Source organism: Mirounga angustirostris, unplaced genomic scaffold, assembly GCF_029215605.1.
Source record: "Mirounga angustirostris isolate CCGP_5_RB_7025 unplaced genomic scaffold, mMirAng1.0.hap1 SCAF_3, whole genome shotgun sequence".
Taxonomy (NCBI): Eukaryota; Metazoa; Chordata; class Mammalia; order Carnivora; family Phocidae; genus Mirounga; species Mirounga angustirostris.
In genome coordinates this window covers 61,490,832-61,518,771 of record NW_026991711.1, presented here as the reverse complement: position 1 = coordinate 61,518,771, position 27,940 = coordinate 61,490,832, and the positions used below count along the sequence as shown (strand labels likewise).

The 27,940-nt window shown below is 45.8% G+C and overlaps 1 protein-coding gene across 1 annotated transcript; it reads left to right on the top strand.

Moving 5' to 3' along the window:
- Nucleotides 1-184: 184 nt before the first annotated feature.
- SLC25A15 (solute carrier family 25 member 15) lies at nucleotides 185-27,806 on the top strand. Its single transcript, XM_045869834.3, has 7 exons — nucleotides 185-369; nucleotides 3,155-3,278; nucleotides 15,733-15,991; nucleotides 19,967-20,104; nucleotides 23,213-23,382; nucleotides 24,293-24,451; nucleotides 25,557-27,806. Exons 2-7 carry the CDS (start codon nucleotides 3,224-3,226, stop codon nucleotides 25,679-25,681), a joined length of 906 nt encoding a protein of 301 aa, XP_045725790.1. The 5' UTR covers nucleotides 185-369; nucleotides 3,155-3,223; the 3' UTR covers nucleotides 25,682-27,806.
- Nucleotides 27,807-27,940: the final 134 nt, after the last annotated feature.

The window sequence follows — 27,940 nt, the reverse complement described above, 5'->3', positions numbered from 1 at the left end:
TCCAGCCTCCAGTTCCCTTCTTCCAGTCCTCCGGGAACCTGGAAGAAGGGAACCAGCTCGGAGGCCCGGGCTCCCCGCGCCCCCGCGCCCCCGCTCCCGGGCCGGGGGTGGCGGGGCCTGCGCTAGCCGAGCGCGCCGCCTCCGCCGCGGACTTCCGCTTCCCCCCGCGCCGGCCCCGCGCGGCCCGCCCCCCGCCGCAGGGGTGCTCTCCGGGCCCCCGGGGCCGCCCTTTGAGCTCCCGCGCGGGAGGGCGGGGCGGAGGGCCGGCCAGCGGCCGACGTGGGTGTTAAGCGGCCGCGCAGGCCGCGGAGGCAGAGCCGAGAGCCCGCGGCGGAGCCCGAGCAGGACGCGCGGCCAGCTGGCGCGGCGGTGAGCGCAGCCCCAGCCGGCGCTCCGGGCTGCAGGGAGCCCGCACGGGGGGCTGGGGGAGCGGGGTGCGAGCGGCCGGCCGGGGTTCTGGGGTCCGCGGCCCGGCACGCCGTACACGTGCCCAGGGAGCTGCGGGCGCCGCCGGCCGGGGGGCGCCAGAGGCTCGCGGGCTCCGCGGCCTCCCCCCGTAGTGTTCACCTGCTGGGAAGGTTGTCCTCTTTGCCCCCTCGGAGTGTCATCAGGCCTCTGGGCACCGCGCCGCCGCTGCCCGGGCCCGGGGCGGGGGCGTTTATGAATGGGAGACTCTTGCAGGTTGTTGGGATAGAGTCCGAGAACGTTAAAGCCAGGAAGAGAAAGTTGGAGGCAGTCTCCCTAGTAGCGGCCCCTGTGCTCACCAGGATCCGGAGCCCCGGAGCAGGAGCGCCCGGCCGGTGTCTTAGCGGCCAGACGGGCTGGCATCGCCGCGCCTTGTGTCCCGGCTCTAGTAATCGGCGGGCGGGAGGGCGGCCGCCTGCTGCGCCAGCTGGAGCCTGAAGCTGGAATCTGCCCGCAGTTCGCGTTACCAGGTGGAGAATGCGGCCTCAGGACGTTCTCCCGGTCGAGAAATTCATTTCCCTAGCAAACGGAAGGCTGCGTGGTTCGCGAGGTTGTCTGTCCGTCCTGGAGTCGGACCCACGTGTACTTGCAAGAGGGGTAAAGGGTCACTAAAAGGGTTCAGCTTTTCAACTGGCTCAGGAATGAGTTCTTAACTCCTGCTGACCAGTCTTGCCTCCTCCAAGCCGTATGTGTTTTTCAAGACTTGTTGAAGTCGCCTTCTTAACCTACACAATAATTTGAATCAGTTGCCCACACGTTCTGAGTTAGTTCCCATCACTGTGTAGTATTCTAATAATTCTGTGAGAGTTACTTGTGGGATTTGATGTGTTTAAGTTTGGCTTACCTGAAGGGGTTAAATTCACACTGATGGCAGTACGATCTATGCCTTTCATATAAACTAAGAAAAAAATATCCACACCTAAAGAACGCGTGGAGAAGCCACACTGGTTGGGCCCTAGGTGACTCTACCCACTTGCCTCCATTTTTCCTTTAAAAGGCAAGGTTGGATGTTTCTTTTCTTTTTGGTCAGGTTGGAATGCTCTGGAATTAAGTATTGGTTGGTAGGCACAGACCCAAAAGGCAAGACTTGAGTTGAATCCACTGACTACTTGTATGACCTTGGAGAAGCTCTTGCCTTCTGGCCTCAGTTTTCCATCTGGAAAAGGAGGAGATTGGATTAAGACCCTCATATCCTTCTCTAGGTACAGGATGGCCACGACCTTATCAACTGTAGTTATTGATAGTGCCTCTCCGGTCCTATCAGTAACATAAAATGCATGTCTTTTCTGTTTAACTTAGTTGCTTTTTCAAGTCCAGTACTGTGCTTTTGTGGTTGCTGGTTTTACAATTTTTTTGTAAAGAAAGCAAGATTCTTGGTGTCTGCTCATTCACAACATGCATCAAGTGGCTAAAACTTCTTAGTGGATAAAATTATTTTCTGCTGACGTTTAGGTTGACATTGGCATTCATTAGTGATCCAGCCGGCCCACCACCCTCTGAGAGGTGGCCTGACTCAGGGCACAAAGGTCTTTAGTGTGATGGAATAAAATTTTTTCCTTGTTATTCACAGATAAGTCACTTACATAGTTTGAAAACCACACAGAATTGGTTATCTTGATATTCTGTGTTAATGAACCACCTTTCCTTTTTTAAAATCTATATAAAGTCCATTCCTCTGTAATAGTTGATTTTTGTCTGAAGGTAGAGGAGTAGACTCTAGTTTTCCCAAACTTTTTAGGCTCTAGCCCAAACATGCTGAATCAAGATCACTAAGGAGAGAGGCCTGGTTATTTGAATATTTAACAGGTGCCTCAGTGATTCTTATCAAACAAAATTAGGACACAGTGGACCAGGTGTTGCTTCTCAAAATGTGATTGGTGGCCAGTCATTATGAGCCTCATCTGGGAGCTTGTCATGACTGGCAGGGTTTCTGGTCCCACCTGAGGCCTAGCACATCAGAATCTGTATTTTAACAAGGTCCCCAGGTGTTTTGTGTACACGGTTATGGTTGAGAAGGTCTGGAGATGACTTTGATGACAGTTACTAATGTTTGGTGCTGTGCTCCATAGTTCTAAAAGCATCTGTCCCACGTGGCTATTTGTGATTGCCTTTGTCTTATGATAATACTTGTTATTCACCTTTTATATGTGGGACTCCAGTTTTAGGGGCCCCAGGGCCCACCCTGCTGGTGACAGAGCAGGCACTCAGACCCACGCATGTGTCACTTTGCAGAGCACCTAATCCATTCCTTTCCAGATCTACTGTTTTGTGACCTCCTCTTAGGGACTCAGCCCAGGCTGCTGTCTGAATTTAGAACTGAGCCTAGTTGACGGATAGTTCCACTCAGGCCTCTGAAAAACTAGTTTGATATGGCTCGGGTGTCGTGGTATTTGGCATTCCTTTGTAAGCTTTTCAGAAAAGTCGTTGAAATGCTCCCTACAAGGGCTGTAGCTTTCATACTCAGGGAAGGTTTTTGACTTGTGAGTTTTTTATGGGGAGATGGTGGGTGGGGAGAAGGGGAGGCCAATCGCTAAGCTGCATTGACACCTTGACCGCTCCCCCCTTTTTTTTTTTTTTGAGAACCGATCTCCCAGCTCCCAGAGGTCGAGGTCCCAGTAACCAGGCAGCAGTTCTAGAGAAAGGAAGGCTGCAGAGGCCTCACTGATGGTGAGCTCTTGTCTCCTTTTAGGGACATGAGACACCCGTCATAAGCTCAGAGAGTTGCCTTCCACGGAGACCAGCAGAGGAGTGAGCGAACATGAAGTCCAGTCCTGCTATCCAAGCTGCCATTGACCTCACAGCGGGAGCTGCAGGTAATTCCAGGGGAAACCCCATCCTGTATTCTTCAAGTACCTGCTACAAGTGAGATCCAGTGAAAGGATGGTGAAAATATCACCTTTGTCACTCCAGAAGCAACATGCTTTCACCTTGGAGTGAATACGTGTAATGGAAGTATAATACTGTCTTCCAAGAACAGCAGAAGGTAGAGTAGTTTCCTTATAGTAAAACTTAATGAGTCAGGGTGCAGGGTGGGAATGTCCTCAGTTTACAGCTGAAAAACCGCACAGCGCAGAGCTGAAGTCCCTTGTCCATTGTCACACAGCTGGGATGTGCAGGTGACGTGGGATTTTACTCCAAGCCTGGCAGTCTTCAGAGCCCTTGTAGTCCAGAATCACACTGTGCCATCTCTCCAGGGAAGTCCTATTTACTGTCCTTATCACTGCCAAGGCAAGAAAGGAGGACAGCCTTTAGTAAATGAGGCTGATACTTGATGGTTTCTAAAGCTCTAAAAGGGAAGGAGAGGCTCTAGGATTTGCCAGGGAATGGTGGGCTGGGCAGGGGCCGAGCCCCAGGGCAGACTGCAGCCTCACAGGCCACAAGTAAGTCCTCCTGGGCAGTGCTTGCAACACACAGGTCACTCTTTGGAAAGATTACCTTTACTCAGCCTGAGGTCAGGAATTGGAAGTGTATGGGTGGTTGACTTGGTTCTCTAGGTTCCTGTGTTATTTTAGCGCCAGAGGAGCGCTGGAATGCTCCTGTTGCCCACATGAAAACCCTGGTTTACCCTTGCCCCGTACACTGATTCTTATAATGGGTTGCAGCTCCTGGGAGTGGAGAGGCCAGAGGGGTGAGTTGCCCATTGTCCTCTTATCCAGTGGGACCTCTTATCCAGATCAGGTGCAGCCACAGGGCCGCCACCTGTCATCCTATCATTCCCTTAATGGTGAAAAAGAAGTTGCAGTTCAGAGAACAAAGTATTTTCTCATGAACCAAAGGTCGACCAGGTAGGCTAATGAGAAAGGCTGCAGACGGGGCATTACAGATTGATAAGAAGTGCAGGCACCAGCTCCCAGGTGAGAGACCACAGGGGTGTCCTGGCATAGGAGGAGGGAAAACTAAGGGCTGCCTAGGTATTTCCCCACTGGCTTCTTGCCTGCTGAGTGCCCTGGGTCAGTCCCATCCCAGCTGCAGCCCCTAGGCCCCATGAACCACCCCCCATGCCACATTGGGATGACACTGACCATGGGAACGGTGGACCCATTTGCTTGCCTCTGCAGTCCTGCGAATGCTCTGTGCTCAGTGTTTGTCTCTCCCATAGGATGGTATTTAACCACAGGAGAGATTCTCAGCTTTTGGAATTAAATGTCCATCAGTCAGTCTGCCAAAGATGTAGACTCTGTTGTCATAGAATTTTCTTTTTCCTCGAAAGGCATTTCTGTGTGGATAGGTATTTGGATGCCACATATGTGCTTTACAGTGAATTTTAAAGATACAAATTGCAATTGTATTGTTGGGAGTCTGGTGTGTAGGGCATTTGCTGGTGGACATGCTTTTTTACAATAGTATTCACATGTTTTGGGCCCATCTACATATGGCATTTAATTCTCTTGATAACTAGTTAGGATTTCTTCCTGCACTGGTCACAGAGGGTCACCCCTCGCTGATGTAGCATTGCCCTGCAGCGTCTAACTTTGGAGGATAACAGTCTCCTTTGCAGGGGTCTGTGCTTTAAGCCAGGCAAGGGGCTCCTCGGCTGGCAGAGGAGCCTCCTGTTAGTGACCTGAGAACTTCTCGGAGGTGCATGGAATGCAAACAGGAAGCCATAGCTCCACTTTGGATGGGTCTCAGTCTCCCAATGATGGAGCTAGAAGGGCCTTCAGAGACCTTTGGCTCTAACGCTCACTGTATATGTAGAAAGGAGACCCAGAGAGGGTGAGTGGATTTGCCCATGATTGCACGGCTAGATGGTGTCAAGATAGGGCTAGGCCGTTGGTTGCTTGGTTCCTTGACTGGCCCTGTTGTTGTCTCTGTTTTAATACTCCATAATGGGCTAACAGCACTCCTGGGGGTGGAGGTTAGTCTCAAGCCTCTGTTGCCACTGTCCGGATCGGGACATTGGGCCATCAATGCCTGAGGTGATCTAGGTGTAGCACACATGTGTTCTTTTCCATGTTCCTCCTTTTCTTTGAAACAAACCTCCCCATCCAACAGGTTTGTGGTCCAGTTCATCTACTATAAAGTTCTGGGAAGCTGTCACTGCTTGTCTGCTAGTATAGGAGAAATTCCAGGAAAGAAATTCCAGAAATTCCAAGCAGCTAGGATGGGGGAGACTTTGCAGAAGATAGGTCATTGTATAATGTTGAAATGAGGCAGTGTGGAGCTCAGAAGATAAACTGCCTTCATGAGGAACCTTGGTCTCTCTTTAAGATACAGTAGTTTGACCACTATAACCCACTCCCTGCTTTGACTGCTCTGTTGCTCTGTGCCTTAACTAGCCTAGCTTCTTAATGTGACCTAGACCATTTACCTTTATCCTCTCATGCCAAAATTCGTGTTTCTCTTGGCCATCTGGATGTCGTCTTTGGAAAAACGTCTATTCAGGTCATCCGCCCATTTTTTAATTAGAATGTTTGGGTTTTTTTGGTGTTTTTTTGGTGTTGAGTTATAGAAGTTCTTTATATATTTTGAATATTAACCCCTTATCAGATACATCATTTGCAAATATCCTCTTTCATTCAGTAGGTTGTCTTTTTGTTTTGTTGATGGTTTCCTTCACTGTACAATTTTAGTGTAGTCCCAATAGTTTATTTTTGCTTTTGTTTCCCTCACTTTAGGAGACCTATCTAGAAAATTGTTTCTAGGCCAGTGTCAAAGGGTTTACTGCCTATATTTTCTTCTAGCAGTTTTATGGTTTCAGATCTCACCTTTAGGTCTTCAATCCATTTTGAATTTATTTTTGTGTACGGTGAAAGAAAGTAGCCCAGTTTCATTCTTTTGCATGTAGCTGTCCAGTTTTCCCAGCACCATTGATAGAGGAGACTGTCTTTTCCCCATTGCATATGGCTGCCTTCTTTGTTGTGGAGTAATTGACTCTATAAGTGTGGGTCTATTTCTGGGCTCTTTATTCTGTTCTTTTGATCTGTGTCTCTTTTTGTGGCAGTACCATACTGTTTTGATTATGACAGCTTTGTAGTATCTTTTTTTTTGAAAGGAAAAGGTTTAATATAAAAATTCAAGATTAACATCAGTATAAATGATAAAATTACCCTTCTCTTGATAAGAGTCCAACTTTTGCCTTTTTCTTTTTAACTTCTCCTGCCATCTTCTTCCCTGTGTTTTTCTGTTACTTTCACCCCACCTCTTCCTGTCTATGGTTATATTGACCGATTCGCTCCCTCTCCCCAGTAGTTTATACTTGATCTTAGCCAAAATGCTGAGAAGTGATCCCCAGTAGTTTAGAAAGTATACTCCTACACAAGTTATGATGATTAGCATTAATTTTAACACACCCTTTAACTTTACGAACATCTAGGTAGTATCTGTAACCTTCCTTTCGTCTATTCCCCAAGTACACTGTTAGCTGTTCATCTTCCTGGGTAGAAATGTGGCATTTTATTTTCCTGTTTTCCTTGTGGATTTTTTGGTTTGGGAGAAAGATAATCTATATGGTGTCCATGTGTTTATAGTCACCCTAGATTGCTAAAGTATATCCTCCAGTAATTCTTTCAAAGGGGGTATGCAAGAAATAAACTGTGAGTTCTTTGGTATCAAAAAATGTCTTTGTTTTACCTTCAAAATAAAATGCCACTTTGGCTGGATGTAGGATTCTAGGTTTAAAACCTTTGCCTGCAGAACTTTTATGATACTACCCCATTTACTTCTAGCATCCAGAGTATCCAATAAGTCTGCTGTCAGTCTGATTCTTATTCCTCTGTAGGTTCTCTCTCCTCTTTCTGGAAGACTTTGATTTTTTTTTTATCCTTGGAATTCCCAGATTTCTAGGAGTAAGTCTCTTTTCATCAGTCTTACTAGGTACTTGGTAAGCACTGATAATCTCAAGACCTGAATCTTTCTTTCGCTCTGGAAGGTTTTCTTCAATCATTTCCTTAATTATTTCCTCTGCTCCATTCCCTTTATTTTTATTTTTATTTATTTATTTTTTTTTTTTAAAGATTTTTTTTATTTATTTACTTGAGACAGAGAGAATGAGAGAGAGAGAGCACATGAGAGGGAGGAGGGTCAGAGGGAGAAGCAGACTCCCTGCCGAGCAGGGAGCCCGATGCGGGACTCGATCCCGGGACTCCAGGATCATGACCTGAGCCGAAGGCAGTCGCTTAACCAACTGAGCCACCCAGGCGCCCTCCATTCCCTTTATTATCTTTTTCTGGAATTCCTGTCAAATGGATGTTGGAGTTTCTGGGTCTATCCTGTCTCTGGATCTTTCTTTATTATTTGTTTGGCCAATTGCCTTAGAGCATTCTTCAAGTTGATCTTCTAGATCATACCTTGTCTCTTCAAGTATGTCTCTTCTGCTATTCAGAGCATCTGTTGAGTTATTTATTTATTTCCAAGACTTATGGATGGTAATTTTTAATATTTCTAATCTCCTCTTGTATCTCTCTGAAGTTATTAACTACACTTCTTCTAAAGTTCTGTTTCTTACGTTGTCTGTTCCTTTAGATGTTGGCTCCTCTGTTTGCAGAGTTTTGTGTCTGTTTTTCTTAAAAATGTGGTGATTCCTGATGAACTACTGAAATTTGTATATAAATGCCTTTTCTGCTTACCAGAACTTACCTCTAGTGACTTTGAGGGATAGGCCAAACACAAGGTCAGACAGACTGTCCCAACTCCTTGATTTATGAGCATAGCTGTTTGTTCTTTATTCTGGGGTTTTTGTTCCATCCAAAGTTTCACCAATTTTTTCTTCTCAGAGTCCCAAGCCACGTAATTACAGGCAATTTCTTTAAATCCACTTGAGACCTCTCTTTTCTCAGTCTGGGAGGCAGTCTTTACATGTTCTATTTCAGAGTCCTCTCCTTCCTCCCATGATAAAACTACTTCCATTTCCCACTCTGAACTTTCTTCATCCTCTGGCTCAGAATCTTCTGCCTCTTTAATTAAAATTATAAGCCTCTCTCCCTCCCCCCTTCGGCAAGCCCCCCCCCCCCTTCGGCAAGCCTCTCCCCCCCCTTCGGCAAGCCTCTCCCCCTCCCCCTTCGGCAAGCCTCTCCCCCCCCCCTTCGGCAAGCCTCTCCCCCCCCCTTCGGCAAGCCTCTCCCCCCCCCTTCGGCAAGCCTCTCCCCCCCCCTTCGGCAAGCCTCTCCCCCCCCCTTCGATAAGCCTCTCTCTCCCCTCCTTCGGCAAGCCTCTCTCCTCCCCCCCCACTCCTCCGCAAGCTTCCCCCCCCCGCCCCCTTGCAAGCCTCTCCTCCCTCTTCTAGCTCTGAGGCCTTTTCCTCTTGAGGGTTTGTTTTTCCTTCCACTCTGAAGATTCTTCCTCCTGAGTCTCTTAAGTTCTTCACTTTCTCTGGCTCAACAACCTTTACCTCTTTAACAAATAGCTCAAACCATCACCGGTTTCCTCCCCAGTTCCATGCTTTGAATCTACTAGTTTTATCTACTTTTTCTTGAATTTATATCTTCCTCCTTTCTTTTTTCATTTTGTGGGAGTGTATCTTTCAGTAATTCTTTCATAAATGATTTCTGGCTGCTAAATTTGACGAGGTTTTGCATATTTGAAAAGGTCCTTCATGCTTAATGCTTAAATGCTAATTTAACTTGGTATAGAAATTTAGGTTCAAAATCATTTTCCCTTAGAATGTTAAAGACATTATTCCATGACTTACTAATGTTCAGTGTTGCTGATGAAAAGTCTGCTGCCAACCCGAGTATTGCTCCTTCATCCTCTCTGGAGGTTTGTAGAATGCTTGCTTTATTCTTTAAATTCAGGGGGATTTTTTCCTCTCTTCTTTCTTTGACCAGTTCATCCTCTGCAATCTCTCTGTTCTCTCCTGTTACTTTTATAGGATGCTGCATTTCTGCATCCATCAATTGTATTGCTTATGGCTTCCTCCACACTTCCCATGACTTTGTGATTTTGTGATTCATCATGGGACAATTCCTTACTTTGGTTTGTATTGTACCCTTTAGCTTCATCTAATTTGCTAGTTATTTCTTTTCTTTTAAAAGTCAAATTTTCAATATCCTCAACTATTTTAGAGTGTGCTGCTTCTGTTTCCTTACTTCTATTTTTTGTGTGACTAAATCTTTTATTTATTGCCACTCCTACTGGAGTTCTTTGGATTTTTCATTACTTCTAAAATTTGCTTCAGGTCATTTTTTTTTTTTTTTTAAAGATTTTAGATTATTTACTTGAGAGAGAGAATGAGCACGAGTACAAACAGCAGCGGAGAGGCAAGAGGGGTGGAGGGAGAGGGAGAAGGAGAAGCCCCACTGAGCAGGGAGCCCTACTCGGGGCTCTATCCCAGGACCCTGAGATCACGACCTGACCTGAAGACAGATGGTTAACTGACTGAGCCACTCAGGCGCCCCTCCTTCAAGTCATTTTTAAGAAATTTCCTTATCTCTTTAACCACTAAGTCCAGATTTTCCATCAAGCCTAACTTCATCACGGTAACTATTGACATGTCTTTGCCTTTTAAATATAATACCTGAGCCATCTTCTGGTCAGTTTCCAGCAACTGAATTCTTTCCCTGTGGTGATATTTTCTTATTTCTTTGCAAAAGTCTAGTAATTTTTTTCTTATTAAAGATTTTATTTTTAAGTAATCTTTACACCCAATGTGGGGCTTGAACTCGCAACCCTGAGGTCAAGAGTTGCATGCTCTTCTGACAGCCAGCCAGGCATGCCAAGTCTAGCAGTTTCTGACTGTACACAAGACATTGTGGATATGTATTCAAAACGGGAGTGTTTTATTTTCCTGAGGAATTTTTGTTTTTGCAGGTCTGCTAGACTCTCCCAAACTAAAAAATCTTAAAAAAAAAAAAAAAAATACACACACACACACATAAATAGTCCAGTGAGGGTGATTCACCTCAAGGGAAGTTCTCTGCAGAGCAGGATTTCGTCTTCTGCACAGCAGTGTCTCAGTGCCTGGACAAGGGATCCAGCCTGAGGACACACACATGCAAAGGGCTTTGTAGTATATCTATAAATCTGGGAGTGTAATACCTCCAGCTTTGTTGTTCTTTCTCAAGATTACTCAGGGACGTTTGTGGTTCCATACAAATTTTAGGATTATTCTGGTTCTGTGAAAAATGCTGGTGGCATTTTGGTAGGGATTGCATTGAATCTGTTGATTTGCTTTGGGTACATGGACATTTTAACAATGTTTGTTCTTCCAATCCACGAGCATAGTACATTTTTCCATTTGTGTTGTCTTCAGTTTCTTCCTCATTGCTGTATAGTTTTCAGAGTACAAGTCTTTTACCTCCTTGGTTAAGTTTATTCCTAAGTATTTTATTCTTTTTGGTGCAATTATAAGTGGGATTGTTTTCTTAATTTCTCTTTCTGCTACTTTGTTATTAGTGTATAAGAAATGCAACAGATTTCTGTATATTTTGTATCCTACAAATTTACTTATCAGTTTTAATATTTTTTTTGGTGAAGTCTTTAAGGTTTTCTTTAAGTAGCCTCCACTCCCACTGTGGAGCATAATGCAGTGCTTGAACTCATGACCCTGAGATCAAGACCTGAGATGAGATCAAGAGTTGGACACTTACCCGACTGAGCTACCCAGGTGCCCCTAAGGTTTTCTATATGTACTATCATGTCTTGTGCAGTTAGTGACCGCATATCTTCTTCCTTACCAATTTGAATGCCTTTTATTTCTCATCTGATTGCTGTGGCTAGGACTTCTATTACTATGTTAACTAAGCACTGAGTGTGGACATCTCTGTCTTGTTCCTGATCATAGAGGAAAAGCGGTCAGCTTTTCACCATTGAAGATGATGTTAGCTCTGGGTTTTTCATAGATGGCCTTTATTATGTTGAGGTATGTTCTCTCTAAATCTACTTTGTTGAGAGTTTTTTTCGTGAATGGATGTTGTGTTTTGTCAGATGCTTCTCTGCATTTATTGAGATGATCTGCATTTATTGAGTTTTTATCCTCTTGCTAATATGTATGGTGCATCCCATTGATTGATTTCAGAATACTGAAACCACCCTTGCATCCCTGGAATAAAGCCTACTTGATCTTGCTGAAGGATTATTTTTTCTGTATTGTTGAATGCGGTTAGCTAATATTTTGTTGAGGGGGATTTTTGCATCTGTGTTCGTCAGAGGCATTAGCTTGTTGTTTTCTTTTTTGTAGTGTCTTTGTCTGCTTTTGATGTCAGGTAGTGCTGGCTTCCTAGAATGAATTTGGAAGTTTTCCTTTTCTATTTTTTGGAATATTTTGAGAAGGATAGGTATTAACTCTTCTTTGTGTTTGATAGAATTCACCTTTGGATCCCTCTGGTCCCGGAATTTTGTTTGTTGGGAGTTGTTTTTTTTTAATTACTGATTCAGTGTCATTACTAGTAATTGGTCTGTTCAAACTTTTTCTTTTTTTTTTTTTTTCTAAGATTTTATTTATTTACTTAGCACAAGCAGGGCTATCAGCAGGCAGAGGGAGAGGGAGAAGCAGGCTCCCCGCTGAGGGGCTCGATCCTAAGACCCTGGGATCATGACCTGAGTCATCCAGGTGCCCCTCTGTTCAAATTTTCTATTTGTGATTCTAGATGTTTCTAGGCATTTATCCATTCCTTGGAGGTTGTCTAATTTGTTGTGATGTAATTTTTCATAATCTTATAATCCTTTGTATTTTTGTGATGTCGGCTTTTTCTTTTTTTATCTTTTATGGTTTTTTGTCTTTCATATGTCTGCTTTGATCTTTATTTCCTTCTACCTTTGGGCTTTGTTTTTTTTTATAGCTCTATTTGGTATAAGGTTAAGTGGTTTGAGATTTTTCTTATTTCTTAAGTTAGGCCTATATTAATAGCTATAAATTTTCCTCTTGGAGATCTAGCAAAAGTAGTTCTAAGATTTTGGGGCATTGTGTTTTTGTTTTCATTTGTCTCCATGAATTTTTTGATTTCCCCTTTGATTTCTTGGTTGATCCATTTAGTGTTTAGTAGCATATTATTTAACTTCCATGTATTTATGTTCTTTATGGTTTTTTTCTTGTGATTGATTTCTTATTTCATACTGTTGTCAAAAAGATGCTTCATATGATTTCAGTCTTCTTATATTGAGATTTTTTTTGTGGCTTAACATATAGTATATTGTGGAGAATGTTCCATGTGCATTTGACATGAACGTGTAATCTGTTTTTGGATGGAATGTTCTGTATGTATCTGTTATGTTCATCTGGTCTAATGTGTTGTTCAAATCCACTGTTTCCTTGTTAATTTTCTGTCTGGGTGATCTGTTGTATGTGGGGTATTAAAGTCCCCTACTATTACTGTATTATTGTCAATTTTTCCCTTTGTGTCTGTTAATTGCTTTATGTATTTAGGTGCTCCTATGTTGGTGCATAGATATTTATAATATCCTCTTGTTTTCTGCTTGGATTGATCCCTTTATCATTATGTAGTGCCCTTCTTTGTCTCTTGCTAAAGTGTTTATTTTATGGTCTATTTTATGTAAGTATTGCCACCCCAGCTTTTTTTTTTTTCCTTTGCATGTTAAATGTTTCTCCAGCCCTTCACTTTCAGTGCATGTGTGTTTAGATCTGAAGTGAATCTCTTGTGGGCAGCATATAGATAGGTTTTGCTTTTTTTTTTTTTTTAATCCATTCAGTCACTGTGTCTTTTTCTTTTTTTTTCTTTTCTTTCTCTTCTTTCCCCCCCCTTTTTTTTCTTTTCTTTTTAAATGCCATGCCCCATGTGAGGCTTGAACTCATGACCTGTAGATCAAGGGTTGTATTTTCTACTGACTGAGCTGGCCAGGCACCCCGCCCCACCCCTTTATCTTTTGATTGGCAGATTTAGTCCATCAAGGGCCTTTTTTGATTGGAATATTTTGAAAATGATATGCCTCCCTGTGCTGTTAAACAGAACATTTATTGAATGCCTCCATCGGGTTTGAGGTTCTCCATTTTGCATGGGTGGACAAGGTGATCCTGGACTTTCTGGTGAAGGGTCTGCTGCTTGGTCGTTAGCTCTGCCCTCCCCATTTTCACCACTAACACTATCCCTGCCCTGATAGATTTCCTTAACACCTTGTCATTTTCTGACATAACTATTTTGAGCATAGAAAGCCCACAACACTGGCCTTGGTAAAATGTAGAGTACATCATGGTTTGAGCCCCTCTCCTGAAGAATAAAGTGCAGGGCCTTTTGGGACACCTATGAAAGACTGCAGAACGATTTCCATTTTTCGCTCAAGGAGAATGAGATGATCAGAGGTCTGTGCTCTAAGCAAGTGGAGAAATTCATAGTTATTCATAGCTTCATGGATACTTGATGTGTATCTGAGGACCTGCTAGGTCTCAGTGGCTGGTGCTGGTGTTCAGAATCGTCATCACCCACTTAAGGGGGGCCTGGACAGTATCGTTTATGATAAATTACGTGGGAGTCTGTTACCTCCATAGATGAAAGGAGAGAATTGTAGTTAGCATTTGAAAATGCACTAGCCTCCTACCTTCTCTCTGTTGGAAATGTAACTGTTACAGCTATGCAACAAAGGCATATATTAACAACCGGTGATATCTGAACTACTCAAGATGATTGGGTTAAAATATGGAAAAGTTCCAGTTAAAATTGTAATGCTCTGAATGAAATGCTTTATTCAGTTTATCTGCATCTAGGTTACCTAAATTATGTACTCTCTTTAAAAATGTTGACATTCACCTCTTCTTTTGGAATGATTATTTTTATATAATGAGGGTCCTATTTTATTCCTATAAGTGCCTGAGAGAGAATAACTATAATGTAGTAACATCTTATTGAATTATATTCCACTAATTCAGAACTGGGGATAATTTGGCAAGACAAAGTGGAAATGTATCATTACTTTCCTAGAAGAAATGAACTCTCCTAGAAGAAAGTAGGGATAGGATCCCAAATATACTTGTGATTGCTTAAAAGAAGAACTCAGTTTTCAGACTCCTTGAAAATGTCTGTTAATCTGCCAGTAATTACGTGGGAGTTACTCAAAACAGCCCCTCTTCTGTCTCTACTCTGCACGATTTAGTCAGAATAACTGTGTAATGTCAAAGTTATGAAATCGCATTTCTTAAATATTTATGTAAGCCTTCAACTTTTTTTTTTTTTTTTTTTAAGATTTTATTTGAGCGAGAGAGGGAGAGGGTGTGAGTGGGGCAGGACCAGGGGGTGAAGACAAGCAGACTCCATGCTGCACGCAGAGCCCGACACTGGGTTCGATCTCACGACCTGGCGATCGTGACTTGAGCCCAAATCAAGAGTCTGACGCTTGACCGACTGAGCCACCCAGGGGCCCCAGCCTTCTCTTCAATTTTGATGAATCTTTAAAAACCTAATCCAATGGTTAGATTTCCTGACACAGGCAGGGGACGTCTGAGATACAGTGATCTCTGAGGCCCAGGAAAGGTGGGTGCATTAACCAGTGGCATTTCCCAAATGCTGACGCAGTCCAGGGTCTGGGGATATGACAGGGTGGTTACAGTTCATTCTTTTCCTTATGTTCAGACTTTTTATGGGTCATCTACAGGAGTTCAGATTTTGCTGTTTTGTAAACTCTTGACAATATAAAAGCATAAAAATACATGATTGATGCTAAGCAAAGGTACGTTTCAGTGCCTTCTCTATTCAAATACAAATCATTAATTGGTAGAGTCCCAATGAAGATTTTCCAAAGGGTCAAATTTTGGCTCTTTAGGGATTAGCCAGGCTCTTTGTCATGTTTATCTGTTGTCTCTTTCCCTGTTTTTCTGATAGTCATCTGTACTGCTGGGCAGTAGGCAGAGAGGAGGGATTCACTCCTGCCAGACTTCTCCCCCTCCTTTTGATATGGCTGCACGAACGCAGAGTACCTGCTCTTCATGAGCCAATCCATGCAGCAGCTGTTATCTTAAGCCTTCTCATCCATTTTTATTTAATCCTCATGCTAACCGGATGAGGAACGAGGCTCCAAAGTTAGTATCGCTTGTCCAGAATCTCACAGCAGAGCCAGGCTTCAAGCCCGGGTCCATCTGACCCCATGGCCGACACCCCAGAACACACGCCACACCTTTGCGTTCTGTGGTTTTGACTGCTGACCACATGTTTGTCTCTCCCACCGAGGGCGGGCTCCTTCAGGGCCGGAGCTGGGTGCCGGGCATGCTGGAGACCCTCTGTTGTTGATCGGACTGGGCTTGAAGGTTTGGGAGGGAGAGAGGTCGAAGTGAACTGCAACAGAAGCAAGCCCCTGGGGAGGCTGCTTATCTCTCATTTCCGCGGGTGTTTGATGCTGCGTTCTCAAACAGTACACTGGTGCTGGAGAAGACTTCTGTCCTGGTTTTAGGGGGCACAGCGTGTGTACTGACCGGGCAGCCCTTTGACACCTTGAAAGTGAAGATGCAGACATTCCCCGACCTATACCGGGGCCTCACCGACTGCTGCCTGAAGACCTACTCCCAGGTGGGCTTCCGCGGCTTCTACAAGGGGACCAGCCCAGCACTGATCGCCAACATCGCCGAGAACTCTGTCCTCTTCATGTGCTACGGCTTCTGCCAACAGGTGGTGCGGAAAGTGGTTGGACTGGAAAAGCAGGCCAGGCTGAGGTGAGTGGTGGGCACTAATGCTTTTTCCCTTTGTTTAAAAAGACAACACTGTTGCATAGTCAAGATTTTTATGATATTCTCCCCCTTTATGGGAAGAATGTTTTCCTTTTTTAAAATAACCACTTTCTGTCTGATCGTGAAGTCGTATACCGTCATCATATAAAACTTGGCAAATAGGTATTCTGCAGAAGGATTGCCTGTAATGCACCATGGAGAATGAGCCACCCTTACATGTTGGTATTCTCCAGGAAGATGCTTCTCAGATATTACTTCTCCTGTGGGCACAAGGGCTGGACTGGAGCCGTAGATGCAACTCGTGAGCCGAGTTTTGGGTTCCACTTCATCAGCAAAATGCAGAGGATCGGAAGAAGCTGCCTGAGCCAGATAGGTTTGAGAGAAACTTAGAATTTTAGGAAGAGTTGGAAGCATCTGTGAAGATGGAGATGAACCTACTCATTGGTCAAGTCTGCCCAAACATTAGACTTTGGCTTGTGCTTGGTCATCCCTTGGATGTTTATTTACACAGAGACTATAAAGAATTCAGGAACCACTGGGATGTGTAGCCCTTCCTTTTTTCAACAATGATTTATTTTAAATCATTTAAAATTGTATCAGCTTCATGGTTGCAAAGGGCAGATAGCCATATGGGTCGTTTGGAATTGGAATCCCTATTGTAACTCAGGAACCACCTGACTAAAGTAGGCCCCTTTTGTACAGAAATGTTCTCTGGAGGTACCTAGCAGTCTCAAAGATGTGCCCTTTTATAGGCAAGAGTTTTGTCTTCATGGATGGAACTTATTTTTTAGAGGCTTGGGACTGGATGAAGTCACCCAGGGAGATAGCATCTGTAGAGAGCTGCGCACTGATTCTAGGACCTTCCAGCCCAGAAGGGTCACAAAGAAGAGGAGGAAGTAAATAAGCAGGAGACAAACTAGGAGAATGTGGGATCTCATGATAGAGACTGACAGAACACTGTAGCGACTGTCGCTCTCCCCCCAGGGGGGGAGACTTTGGGAGGAGACCAGAGGTTTAGGTCCCCGGCAGCATTCCTAGAGGAGGATGCCTCGTGGAGAAGACAGAGATAGCAAGCAGTCACGTGAGGTCCTGGAGGAAGTCCTGCAGCCAAGAAGCCATCCTGTTTCATGTGGCCTCCCCGCACCTTCCTCGTTTTCGGTCTTGATGAGGTGGCAGGGGGCTGCATCTTCATCCAGCGGAGCAGTGTTTGCTGATTACCTGGCAAGGAAATGCTACCTTAGAGTTTACAGAGCTGGGACATCCATGGCTTTCCTGTTTTGTTTAGCCCTCATCACGGTCCTGGGAGAACAGCAAAGCCTGTGCTGTTCTCTGTTTTAGAGAGGGGGACTCGGACCTGCAGATACTGGCTTAGGATCCTATTATTTGAGTTCACAGCCGAGAGTAGGACCCACAGCCATGTCTTCCGAGTCCCCGTCCAGTACTCTTTCTGTAAGACCAGAGTCGGGGCTCTGGACTATGTGGTGGGGGTTGGGTCTAGAGGAAAGCGTGGTAAGTAGAGGCAATGAAAGGAAAGCAGTGCTTGGAAGAACCTGCTGGGAATTTCAGCAATAATACCGTAAATATTTGCCTGTCCTTGGTTTGAACACCACCCCAAGTAGGGTTCTTCTTTGACCTTTGGCCATGTGAGGTCTTAACACAGCAGGAGTGTTCAGGTACATGTTTGTTGAATGGGTGACAAGCAGTCGATTCTTCAAATCCTATCCTATGCCTCCTGCGTTTCAGTTCCAGGTCCAAACACCTCTACTGCAGGTGCAGCCTGGGGCCCCGCACACCTCATCGAGTGCCCTGGTAGAGGGGATTATTTATGAGAGAGCCAAAGTCCACTGTAAGTCTGATTTGGCCTTGTTGCACCAGAACAACATGCTTGTATTCATTCAGGTGGCTGACTCGTTACTGCATCTTAGGTTGAATAGATGTCCACATGGAGTGATGTCACCTTTGTTCCAGCAAAGTTGGCAACTCTGGTTACTGACCCTAACTGTTGCTGGTCAGCGAGTTGATGGAGAGTCCCTGAGGGAGACAGAGTACAGATCTGCAGGCTGGCCAAAAGACTGCAGAAACCACTTTAAGCTTTGGTTTTGACAAACCGCTAGGTAGGTGTGAACTGTGTTGGACAGTTTCCATACACTAGAAGCCAAGTGCAAGTACAGTCGTATGTCTGGCTCTCACCAGGTAACGGTCTGATACCTGATTCTCTAAAATGAAAAGCAAGTCCAGACTGCAAGCAGGGTCTTCCCCCTGGAAGAAAGCCTCGCTCCCAGCCAACTCTTCTGGGACCTGAGTGTAGCAGGCCAAGAAGGCCTGGGCCCCCGCCTGCGTCTGTCCGGTGGCACCGAGACCAGGTCACCAGGGCATAGAAGGTTGGGGCTTAGATTGGAGATGGCCCCTGATTTTATGCTCCTGTCTGACCTCAGTTTGTGTGACTGTTTAACGGAACTCTGTGACAGCTGAATATGCCAGGTCTGTTAGGCTTTTGCTCACGGTTTGGGGAAAACCTGTGAGGGGATCCCACTACCCAGGGCAGCCAGGTGAGGGGGTTACCTCATGGGGCTGTGGCGGCCCGGTGGTTAGGTGACGGTGGGCTGCTGGCATTGAACGGGTGAGAGTCAGGGAGCCAGTCATCCTGTGAGCAGCTGGGTCCTTCCTGCCCGACCCCAGGTGCCCGCCAAGCTCCTGTGACAGAACACTGTCTGGGTTGGAAGGGATTTTATTTTCCGACCCTCGTGAACACTCAGAGAATTCCTGACAACTGATTTCTCAGACTTTCCCCTGTATTTTTGAACTCTGATGGGCCCTCACTTTCACAGCCCTGCTGGTGGCTGGTGGTACCAGACCCTTCTGAGGTGAGATGAATACTTCAGGTTTTTGTGTTTATGTGCATTTGTTCCTCCATTTAGATTTCCGACGTAGCCATTTTACCTCCAGCCATCGAGCTTGCTGACGGGCACTGCCTTCACCACCCCCCAGCATCGCGCACTCCTGGTGCCCTCTGTGGCTGAGGTCAGGAGGTCGTCAGCAGAGCTGGGAATTCTTTCTGCAATGAGCAGCTTTTTGGTTAAAAATTTATCTGGGGCTTTCATCTACAACAACAGTTATGTTATACATGTGGTTGCTCCAGGTTGGATTTTGGGCACGCACGGATGGCTCCAGAACCTTGTTTTATGAAGCTTAGTGACAGATACATTCAAGTATTGACGATTTGTGTCTTTGGGGTGGTGGGAGTTTGGGTAATTTTTTCCTCCATCTCTCTTTGTTTTGTTTTGTATATCCCTATGTCTTAGTTCGGGCTGCTCTAACAAAATACTGTCAGCTGGGTGGCCTAACGTTTGTTTCTCACAGTTTGGGAAACTGGAAAGTCCGAGATCATGGTGCTGGTTGTTGGTGTCTGGTGAGGGCCCATTTGCTGGTTTACATAGGGACATCTCCTTGCTGTGTCCTCAAAGGGTGGAGAGAGATCGGTGGTCTCTTAAGACAGTAATCCCATCATGGGGGAGTTCTACCCTCACGACCTCATCTAAACCTAATTACTTCCCACAGATCCCCTCCAAATACCATCATTTTTTGGGGGGGGGGGGCTAAGGCTTCAGCATAGAGCTTTAGGGATGGGGGATACATTCTGTGCATAGCACTCTAATAAAAGGGGCATGGATTTTGCTGTCAGGCAGACCTGGGTTTGAATCCTAACATTACCCCATAGTAGTGGTATGACTTTGGGTGCATTATGTATTCTATGTATTGTTTTTCCACATGAAAAATGGGGTGTTGGTGTTGGCCTCACAGAGCTTTGGGATCCTTAGATGAAACAGTGTGTGCACGTTCCCAGTGGGCACTCAGAAAAGTGTTCCTCTCCTTTGATCCTTGCTCTCCCTTACCAGACGAGTGCTTTGCGTGGTGAGTGAATGAATGTGTAACCGGCCTCCTGTGCTGGTTCCCTTCCAGTGACCTGCAGAACGCGGCCGCGGGTTCCTTCGCCTCTGCCTTTGCTGCCCTGGTGCTCTGCCCCACCGAGCTTGTCAAGTGCCGGCTGCAGACCATGTATGAGATGGAGTCATCAGGAAAGATAGCCAGAAGCCAGAAGTAAGCACTGCTTGGGCACAAACGTTGGGGCTCTGTTGCCTTGGTGCACTGAGTATTTGTCAATTTTATATTATACTTAAAACTACGTGGCAGAGAAGGAGATTTATCTACTCCAAAATACTGTGTTTTTAGAACTCTTTCCCCTACCAGGCAGAGGACAGCATTCTGCATGAACTTTCTGATGGTTGGATCCACCCCCGCTCCCACAACAGAACACTGTATGCAGATATTCAATACCTGGGAAGCGGAGGGGGGGGGCGGGGGGGCCGGGGGGGAGCCTCCTATCACTCTTGGCTCGTTGAATGTGTGAGGCATGGTCCCCAGCTGTGTTGGAGGCACATAGCAGACAGCTTTGGAGCCGGGTCTGAGAGCTGGGCCTTCATAAGTGCCAATTTGGGTTCCAAGATGAATATTTGATGCCCGTTCCCAGGTTTCACGTGGGCTGATCAGCCCAGATCCCAGGGTCACTTCCTTACCTCCCTCCCCGATCCTTCGCATGTCCCCACAGAGGGCCCAGGTTCTGAGAAAACTCCTCAGAGCCCTCGTGAGCTACTCTGTAACCATCAAAACACTCTCCCCCTCAGCCTTGAAAACAGATCCTAGTTACATGAGAGTGTGTCATATGCAGTATGATTTATTTGGATTGTGAAGCAATTTATTGTCTTTATTACTCTCAATACTTATTTATCTTAACATCTGGCTGACTAAAGCTCTTTGTCACTGTGGTTAACTCAAAGTCTGTAAATCTGATGGGAAAAATCAGATAAATTGACCATTTACAGAATTAGTCTCGTCCCGGTGAGGATGGGGTCTCTAATAGAGCTCTGTATCCTGCACCCTTGAGATTCATTACAACCAGTTTGAATCTATTATTTATAGCCTAGAGGTCCAAAAGCATAAGTCTTTAAAACTTTTTATTGAAATACAATGTACACACAGAAATCGTAAGTGGGGGTTCTAATAGTCATTAAACACTTTTGTAACCAGTGCCCAGATTAAGAGGTAGAACATGAACAGCACCCACAAAGTTGCTCTCATGTTCCTTAGAAGTAGGTGACGAGTATTAAAAAGGGCACGTGTTATACACAAACAGTGAATCATGGAACACTACATCAAAAACTGATGATGTAATGTATGGTGATTAACATAACATAATAAAAGAAAAAAGGTAGTTTAAGGTATTTTTAAAAATTTTTTAATTTAAATTCAATTTAGTTAACATATAATGTATTATTAGTTCCAGGGGTAGAATTTAGTGATTCATCACTTAAATACAACACCCAGTGCTCATTACATCAAGTACCCTCCTTAATGCCCATCACCCAGTTACCCCATCCCCCTCCCCACCTCCCCTCCAGCAACCTTCAGTTTGTTTCCTAAGGTACTTTCAAAGAAAGTAATTGTTGGCTCCAAAAACTTAAGCGAATGGACACCTTGCACAAAAGTAAATATTGGTTGACTATCTTTTAGGTGTGGCTGTGCCCACCCAGGGGTATATGGTAGCCTGGGGTTAAGACTTGGGTCAGAAGGTAGGCTAATCGTGTTAAGTTGATTACTGTGTTACATTCCCATTATAGAATGGGAGCTGAGTTGCAGGAAGGACCTGGATAATGAGTGATGCGTGATGAAGCTTTCTGAAATGCTTTTGATTACCTGGGAGTTTGATTCTTCACTGGTCCAAGTGAGGTCACCTGCTGAGAGCAAAGTGAGGAGCAAGGGGTTCTCTAAACCACAATAAGGATGTGGTTTCTGGTGCTGTTTGTTTTTCTGACAGATAAAGCCTGCCATGGTGCACACCATCAGGAAGATGGGTCTACACAGAAAGTGTCCTGCATTCCAGCTGCTACAGGGCGCTGATCATCCTGAAATAAAAATTCTTGCATACCTACTTTCTAAGAACTAAATTCTCAGTGCTTCTTGCCCTGTAGAATTTCTAAGAATTTCCTTTGTCTTGCCTTCAAGTAACATCTACTCCCTTGCTCATTCCCTGCACTAACACAAAACAAAATAAACCCTAAGCACGTGAACAGATTCCTTCAATACACACCAGTTCAAAAGAAAAATTGAGGAGGGTAGGCATTGAGGGAGGTAGAGGACTGAGCAAATACAAGGCCATTTTTTATTCTTGCTGAGCTTGGACAGCTCCTTCTTGTAATTTCTCTTATTCGTTGTTGGAAGGAAGTGGGTATTGGCTCTTTTACATCTTGGATAATGACATCTAGAATGTATGAATGCACTTTTTTTTTTTTCAAATGAACTGACAAAGGAATTTGTTTATTGAGGGCAAGAGGATGCAAGCAATATAAAAATCAAGAGCTTGTCTGGCTTTCCCTGACTTTTCTTTCTCTGCTTGTCAGATGGGGGTTGGATTTTATTTGTACATTTTCTGAGGGTCCCGATCTGCTCATGGAATCCTTTATACAGGGGGAAGCTGTGGGGCAGATTCCTGAAGACCCCTTCTCCCCCTGCCCTCGGGAGAACTGTCATCGGGCAGGAGTGTTGCTCGGTGCCACCTACTTCTTTCCCTTCTGTTTCATGTGTACCACAAAACAGACATTGCCTGCAGTGGTGAGCCGAGCAGTTAGCGAAAAGCAGCTCTGGGAGTCCGCTCTGCCATGTCGGCACTGGTCTAGGTCCTTCATTGTTTTGTCCACAGCCAGAGGAGGGCTTTCTGATTTTCCAAAAAGTCCAGGGACCTCCTTTTCCAGGAGTATTCCCAGGGCTTCCTTTGCTGAGTGGCACACTTGGGAAATGTGAACATGGTTCCATTTGAGACGGGGTTCTGGCGTGGTCTGCTGAAATCTTGGCCGGGGGCGCAGCAGGCACACGCAGCTCTGTATGAATGTGCACCTTAATAATGTGTCATCGCTGTCGGATAGTTCAGGTGAGAACAGCTGTCCTAAAATAATTGTATCTGTGCTTCTCTGAGATTTCTTCCCTGCAGAAGCCTCTTATTCTCAGAATTCGGGTCGCTCAGTTTCTAGAATCAGCTGTTCCCTGCCTGCCCAGGGCTGAGCCAGGCCTGCCACCAGGCTGGGAGCGCTGGCCTCACTGCCCCCCCCCATTCCCCCCCCCCCGCCCTAAGCGCAGCTCCCTGTCTCTTTGCAGCACCGTCTGGTCCGTGGTGAAGAGCGTCCTCAGGAAGGACGGCCCCTTGGGCTTCTACCACGGCCTCTCCAGCACCTTACTCCGAGAGGTGCCCGGCTATTTCTTCTTCTTTGGCGGTTATGAACTGAGCAGGTCGTTTTTTGCCTCAGGGAGATCGAAGGATGAACTAGGTAAGCGTGCGCTGGGGTTTCTGGAGGCTGGAAAGGACCTTGGCACCTTCCTCAGGGTGCACTCATGTCCTCACCATGGGGCTGAAGCAGTGCATCCCAAACTTCTTCACTAGAATAACATTTTAGGGGAGAATGCAGAAATTACTTTCCTGTGGGAAATCTCCAATAACAGGGTAAATCGCCTGTAGAGCATTTTGCAATAAGCTTAAAACTTGGTAATAAATCTTGAGAGAGTGTTTCCAGAGCACTGAAAACTGTCGTTCTTTCTAGCTTGTCCTGTGTAGCTGCTTGGCACGGCCATGTCCATGTTTGGCTTGCATGAATGATTGCTTTTTTCTTCTCAAACCCATCTCTTCAGTGTTTTGGACTTATTCTGGGGTTAGGCAAGCTCCCAGGCTTAAGTATCGTGTTTAATAAGACAACTTTGGTTTTCATGGTAAAGGAAGAATCAGGGCTGTGGGGCATTAAAATAATGAAAAACTTCAGACTGAGAGGGTTGGAAAAAATGTGACCTGTGTTTCACTGGGCACTGTTCTCCTTCCCCATGGCGGGGGGCGGGGGGGCATTGCCATGTTGCTGGGGGCCTGCTGGTTCTGTGTGGGCCAGCCCTCTGGAGGGCAGGCCAGGTGAGCCACAGCGTCACAGTGACCAGCACCAATGCGGTCCTACCGTGATGAGGGCAGACCCAGAGTGCCACATGGGTCCTTGTGCCCGTGAGCAGGGACCCCGGAGCGGGCTTGATCCCTGAAGTCATGACCTGAGCTGAAGGCAGACGCCTTACTGACTGAGCCACCCAGGCGCCCCAAGCATCAGCATTTTTATTCCCGTCTACCTGCAGCCTCTCCTACACTGAATTCTGGAAATGCTGTTTTTGAGACAAAAACTGCTGTTTGCTCATGTCCTTGTCCAGGCCCTGTCCCTCTGATGTTAAGTGGTGGAGTTGGTGGAATCTGCCTCTGGCTTGCTGTTTACCCAGTGGATTGCGTCAAATCCAGAATTCAAGTTCTTTCTATGTCTGGAAAACAGGCAGGATTTATCGGAACCTTCATAAGCATTGTGAAAAATGAAGGTGAGTCTGCTCATTGCAGAAACGGAGTGGCTTTGTACAGACTGGTCATTTCACTGTAAGCCTCGTTGAGGTTGATCACGTGTGCGTGGTTGCTCTCTCCCCGCCCCCCAAACCCCCCCCCTCCCGTCTCCTGTCCCTTTTCTAGCACAGTTTCCCGCTTCCAAACCCCTTCTTTAGCTTCCTTCCATTCTCAAGAACGTTTGATGTTGTTGTTCCTCACTCCTGGGCCAGGATTCTTTGTTCTAAATAGGCTGGAGGGAACTTTAAAAATATAGACTGCCTAAGGGGACAAATGCTTTGAAGTCAGCACCACTTGTTTTATATAATATGGATAGTATCAGAAAATGATCTCTAACAGAGCCACCAAGGGATTTAAAAGAACGTGCAGCAAGTCCTTAATGCTAAGACTTCCTGAAAGTGATTGGCTCTGAATTTTGAGAGTTATGCAGGAGGATAAAGATTTTCTAGGTGATGTTGGTATAACGCCAGGATCATGCCACTGGTAAGTAAAGACCTGTCCTTCCAGCATCCACTATACATCTTCCACCTTGGGATGTGAACTTCTCGGGCTTGATTTTGAGAGCGAGCACAGTCGCAGGGTGTGGAAACCGTTTAGTTCATACCCCAAAGTTGAGTGACACTTCATAGTTTCACAAAGTACTTAGGCCTCCCTCGTCCACTTGGATCTTCATAACCACCTTGGGCAGTGCCAGCAGTAGACCCAGGATTCTGACTCTGCTTTTGGCCCGATGCCTCGTGGTGACCCTGCAAGGCTGCCACCCCCTGTGGTCCTGGGGTTGCTTCTGTCTGCCCAGGTGAGGCCTCTGTTCTGCCCAGTCCACTTACCAGGAGTGAACTGGGCCTGGGATTAGTGTGTGGTACCTGAGCATCACCCAGCTTTGCTGGAAGACCTGATGCCTGTCCTTGTTTCCATTAGTCTCTTTCGTTCCCATTCATCCAGGGAAACCTGGAAAAAGTCCTCCCAGCACTTGTTGGCGTTCAGTGCGTTGTCTGGATTTGTAGGTGTCCAGCCCTGTGCTCTGAGGCTTCACGGGGTCTCTCCGAGGAGGGGCGTCTCAGTCTTTGATCACTTTTTGTCTTCTAGGAATAACGGCCTTATATTCTGGACTGAAACCTACTATGATTCGAGCATTCCCTGCCAATGGGGCGCTCTTTTTGGCCTATGAATATAGCAGGAAGCTGATGATGAGCCAGTTTGAAGCCTATTGAAGTGTCCTGGTGAACCGAGATCCAAGTCTAGGCATTTGACGACTACAGTTCATCTCAGGGTTTCGTGGAGTACAAGACCAATGTGGAATTATTTTGGTTTCGTAGGAATTTTTTGTTTTGTTTGGTCTTCCCTTATTCTACCCTAAATCTTAAACTTTGTGGAAAGGGCCTCTATTTTATATCCTAAAATTTCTGCCCATATTTGTACTGAAGTAGAGAAGTTGCTGCTTTTGTCCTTGGTGGGACATTAAGGGTGAGCTGCCGGCCCTGCGCACAGTCTGAAAGGCTAAATATAGTTTTGTCGGGGCTTTGGCATAAACCTGTATGTGTCCATGCAGATTGGGTGGTCACATGTTGAATTCTCAGATCTCACCAGAAAACCTCAGAGGTAACCATGTTTCATGAAGCTGGCTATGAACGATTCCTTATTCTAGATGTAGGCTCTCTTTTAAAATCTTAGTACCTGCACTACACTGAGTGGCTAAAGTTAAGTTTTTCTGTGGTGCTTGAAAACTAAAATATCCATGTAGATTTTGTAGAGGAGAACATACCTGCATACTGGTGTGGCTTCCACGTGAACGATTTAAGTTAGGAGTAAGCCTCTTGGATTTTCCCAAGATGTTCTGTTAAAATAGTGCCATTCATTTCCTTGGTGGGATCATCTTCTGCACCTGATGCACAGTCAGGTGCGGTGGGAGTAGCACGCCCCTCACCTGCGCCAGCTTCCCTTCTCTCCCAAAGAACTCCCCCTCTGCTGGGCCTTAGCTTGAGGGAGAGGCTGAGGGAAGGGGGGCTCTGCTGCTGTGCTTTGTGAAGACCTGTGACTGACAAACAGCCCTTAGCTGCTTCTGTCTCTGGGTCCTGGCCCGGGTAGGATTCCAGAGTATTTCTTTGGACCGTCTATGGGCTGTTGATCCACTTCGGACCACTCACTTACTGCCTCCACCGTTCAGAAACCCTTCCCGGGAGCAGAGTGCCAAAGCCAAGAGAAGCCCTTGTTCCCTGTCTGGTACCTGAAGGACAGTGCTCGTGGGCACAGTCCTCTCTCTGCTGGAACTGGACAGAACCTAGTGCTTGTCCTCCACAGTGAGTGATGTCGGGGCTGACCCTTTAAGTTTATCTTGGGATCCATGACCGCCATGTTTCTTACAGTGTTGGAGCCTTTTACATTTGGTACCGGCAGGCCCTGGCTTTTCATGATTGTATAAAGGGGCAGACTTTATAAAGTGATGAAACAAGCAAAGTAATTGTATTAAGCTATGCCGTATGTATGCACTAACCACCACCATAAAACCCCAGGTCACCTGGTGTAAGAGGGTCCTTTCTTATCCCCACTTAGGCAAGCCCCCTCCTTCCGTGCCACTCCAAGACCAGCACGGGCTCTCTCAGAAACAGGTGTTCTTAAGCAGCCTGTTAGGCTAGAAGCGAGCAGGCTGACCCTGCTGATGTCTGTCCCGTGTGCGTGTTTGTCCTTGTTGGCACACTGTAAGCCTTGCGTGAACCCTCCGGTTTCCTGAAGCTTTTTGTTCTCCGCAGAGCCTCTCTGCTGACTCTAGCCATGCGCCAGAAGCAAGAGGGTCAAGGGAAGCGAGCTGCTGGCCCCCGGGGGCTGCGGCAGACGTTTGGGGAGGGGCGTGCTCGGGCTTGTGCCTCAGGGACTCCAGAGCAACGGCTGGTCTGCCATCTGCTTTTTCTTTGAAAGAAAATCATGTTTTCTACCTTTTCTCTCCGTTCTTAAATGGTCAGTAGCTACTGAGTGGTGCTTCATCTGGACAGGCCTGGACTGAAGCAGAAGAGAAAATGGGGGCTGGCTTCCAGCAGGAAGTGAACTACTTCAGAATCCGTGAGCCCAGTCGAGTTAGGCCCGTCGGCAGTGGACCGTCTCACACGTGGTCCTTTAAAGATTTAACTGCCTGCAATAGCAACAGTCCGAGGCAAGTAAAAGTAGGAGTAAGGAATGAAACCTAAATCAGGGGAATTTTTTTTTTCATTCTATCTGCTTAATTCGTGGTTTGGTATTTGGACACAGTTGGTACCATTTCTGCTCTGTACTCCAGACAAAAACAGTAACTTGAAATCATGTTTAAAGCAATTCTGTTCTATCATCATTAAATTATTTACCTAATATTTGAGTATATGATGAGTTGTTTTAAGTACTTTACATGCTAAGAGCCATTCTTGTGAGGAGTGTTTGAGTTATGTAGAGTAATATTTCAAGGTGGTGGTTTTACTGCAATGAGGATTGTGTTTTGTCGGCAA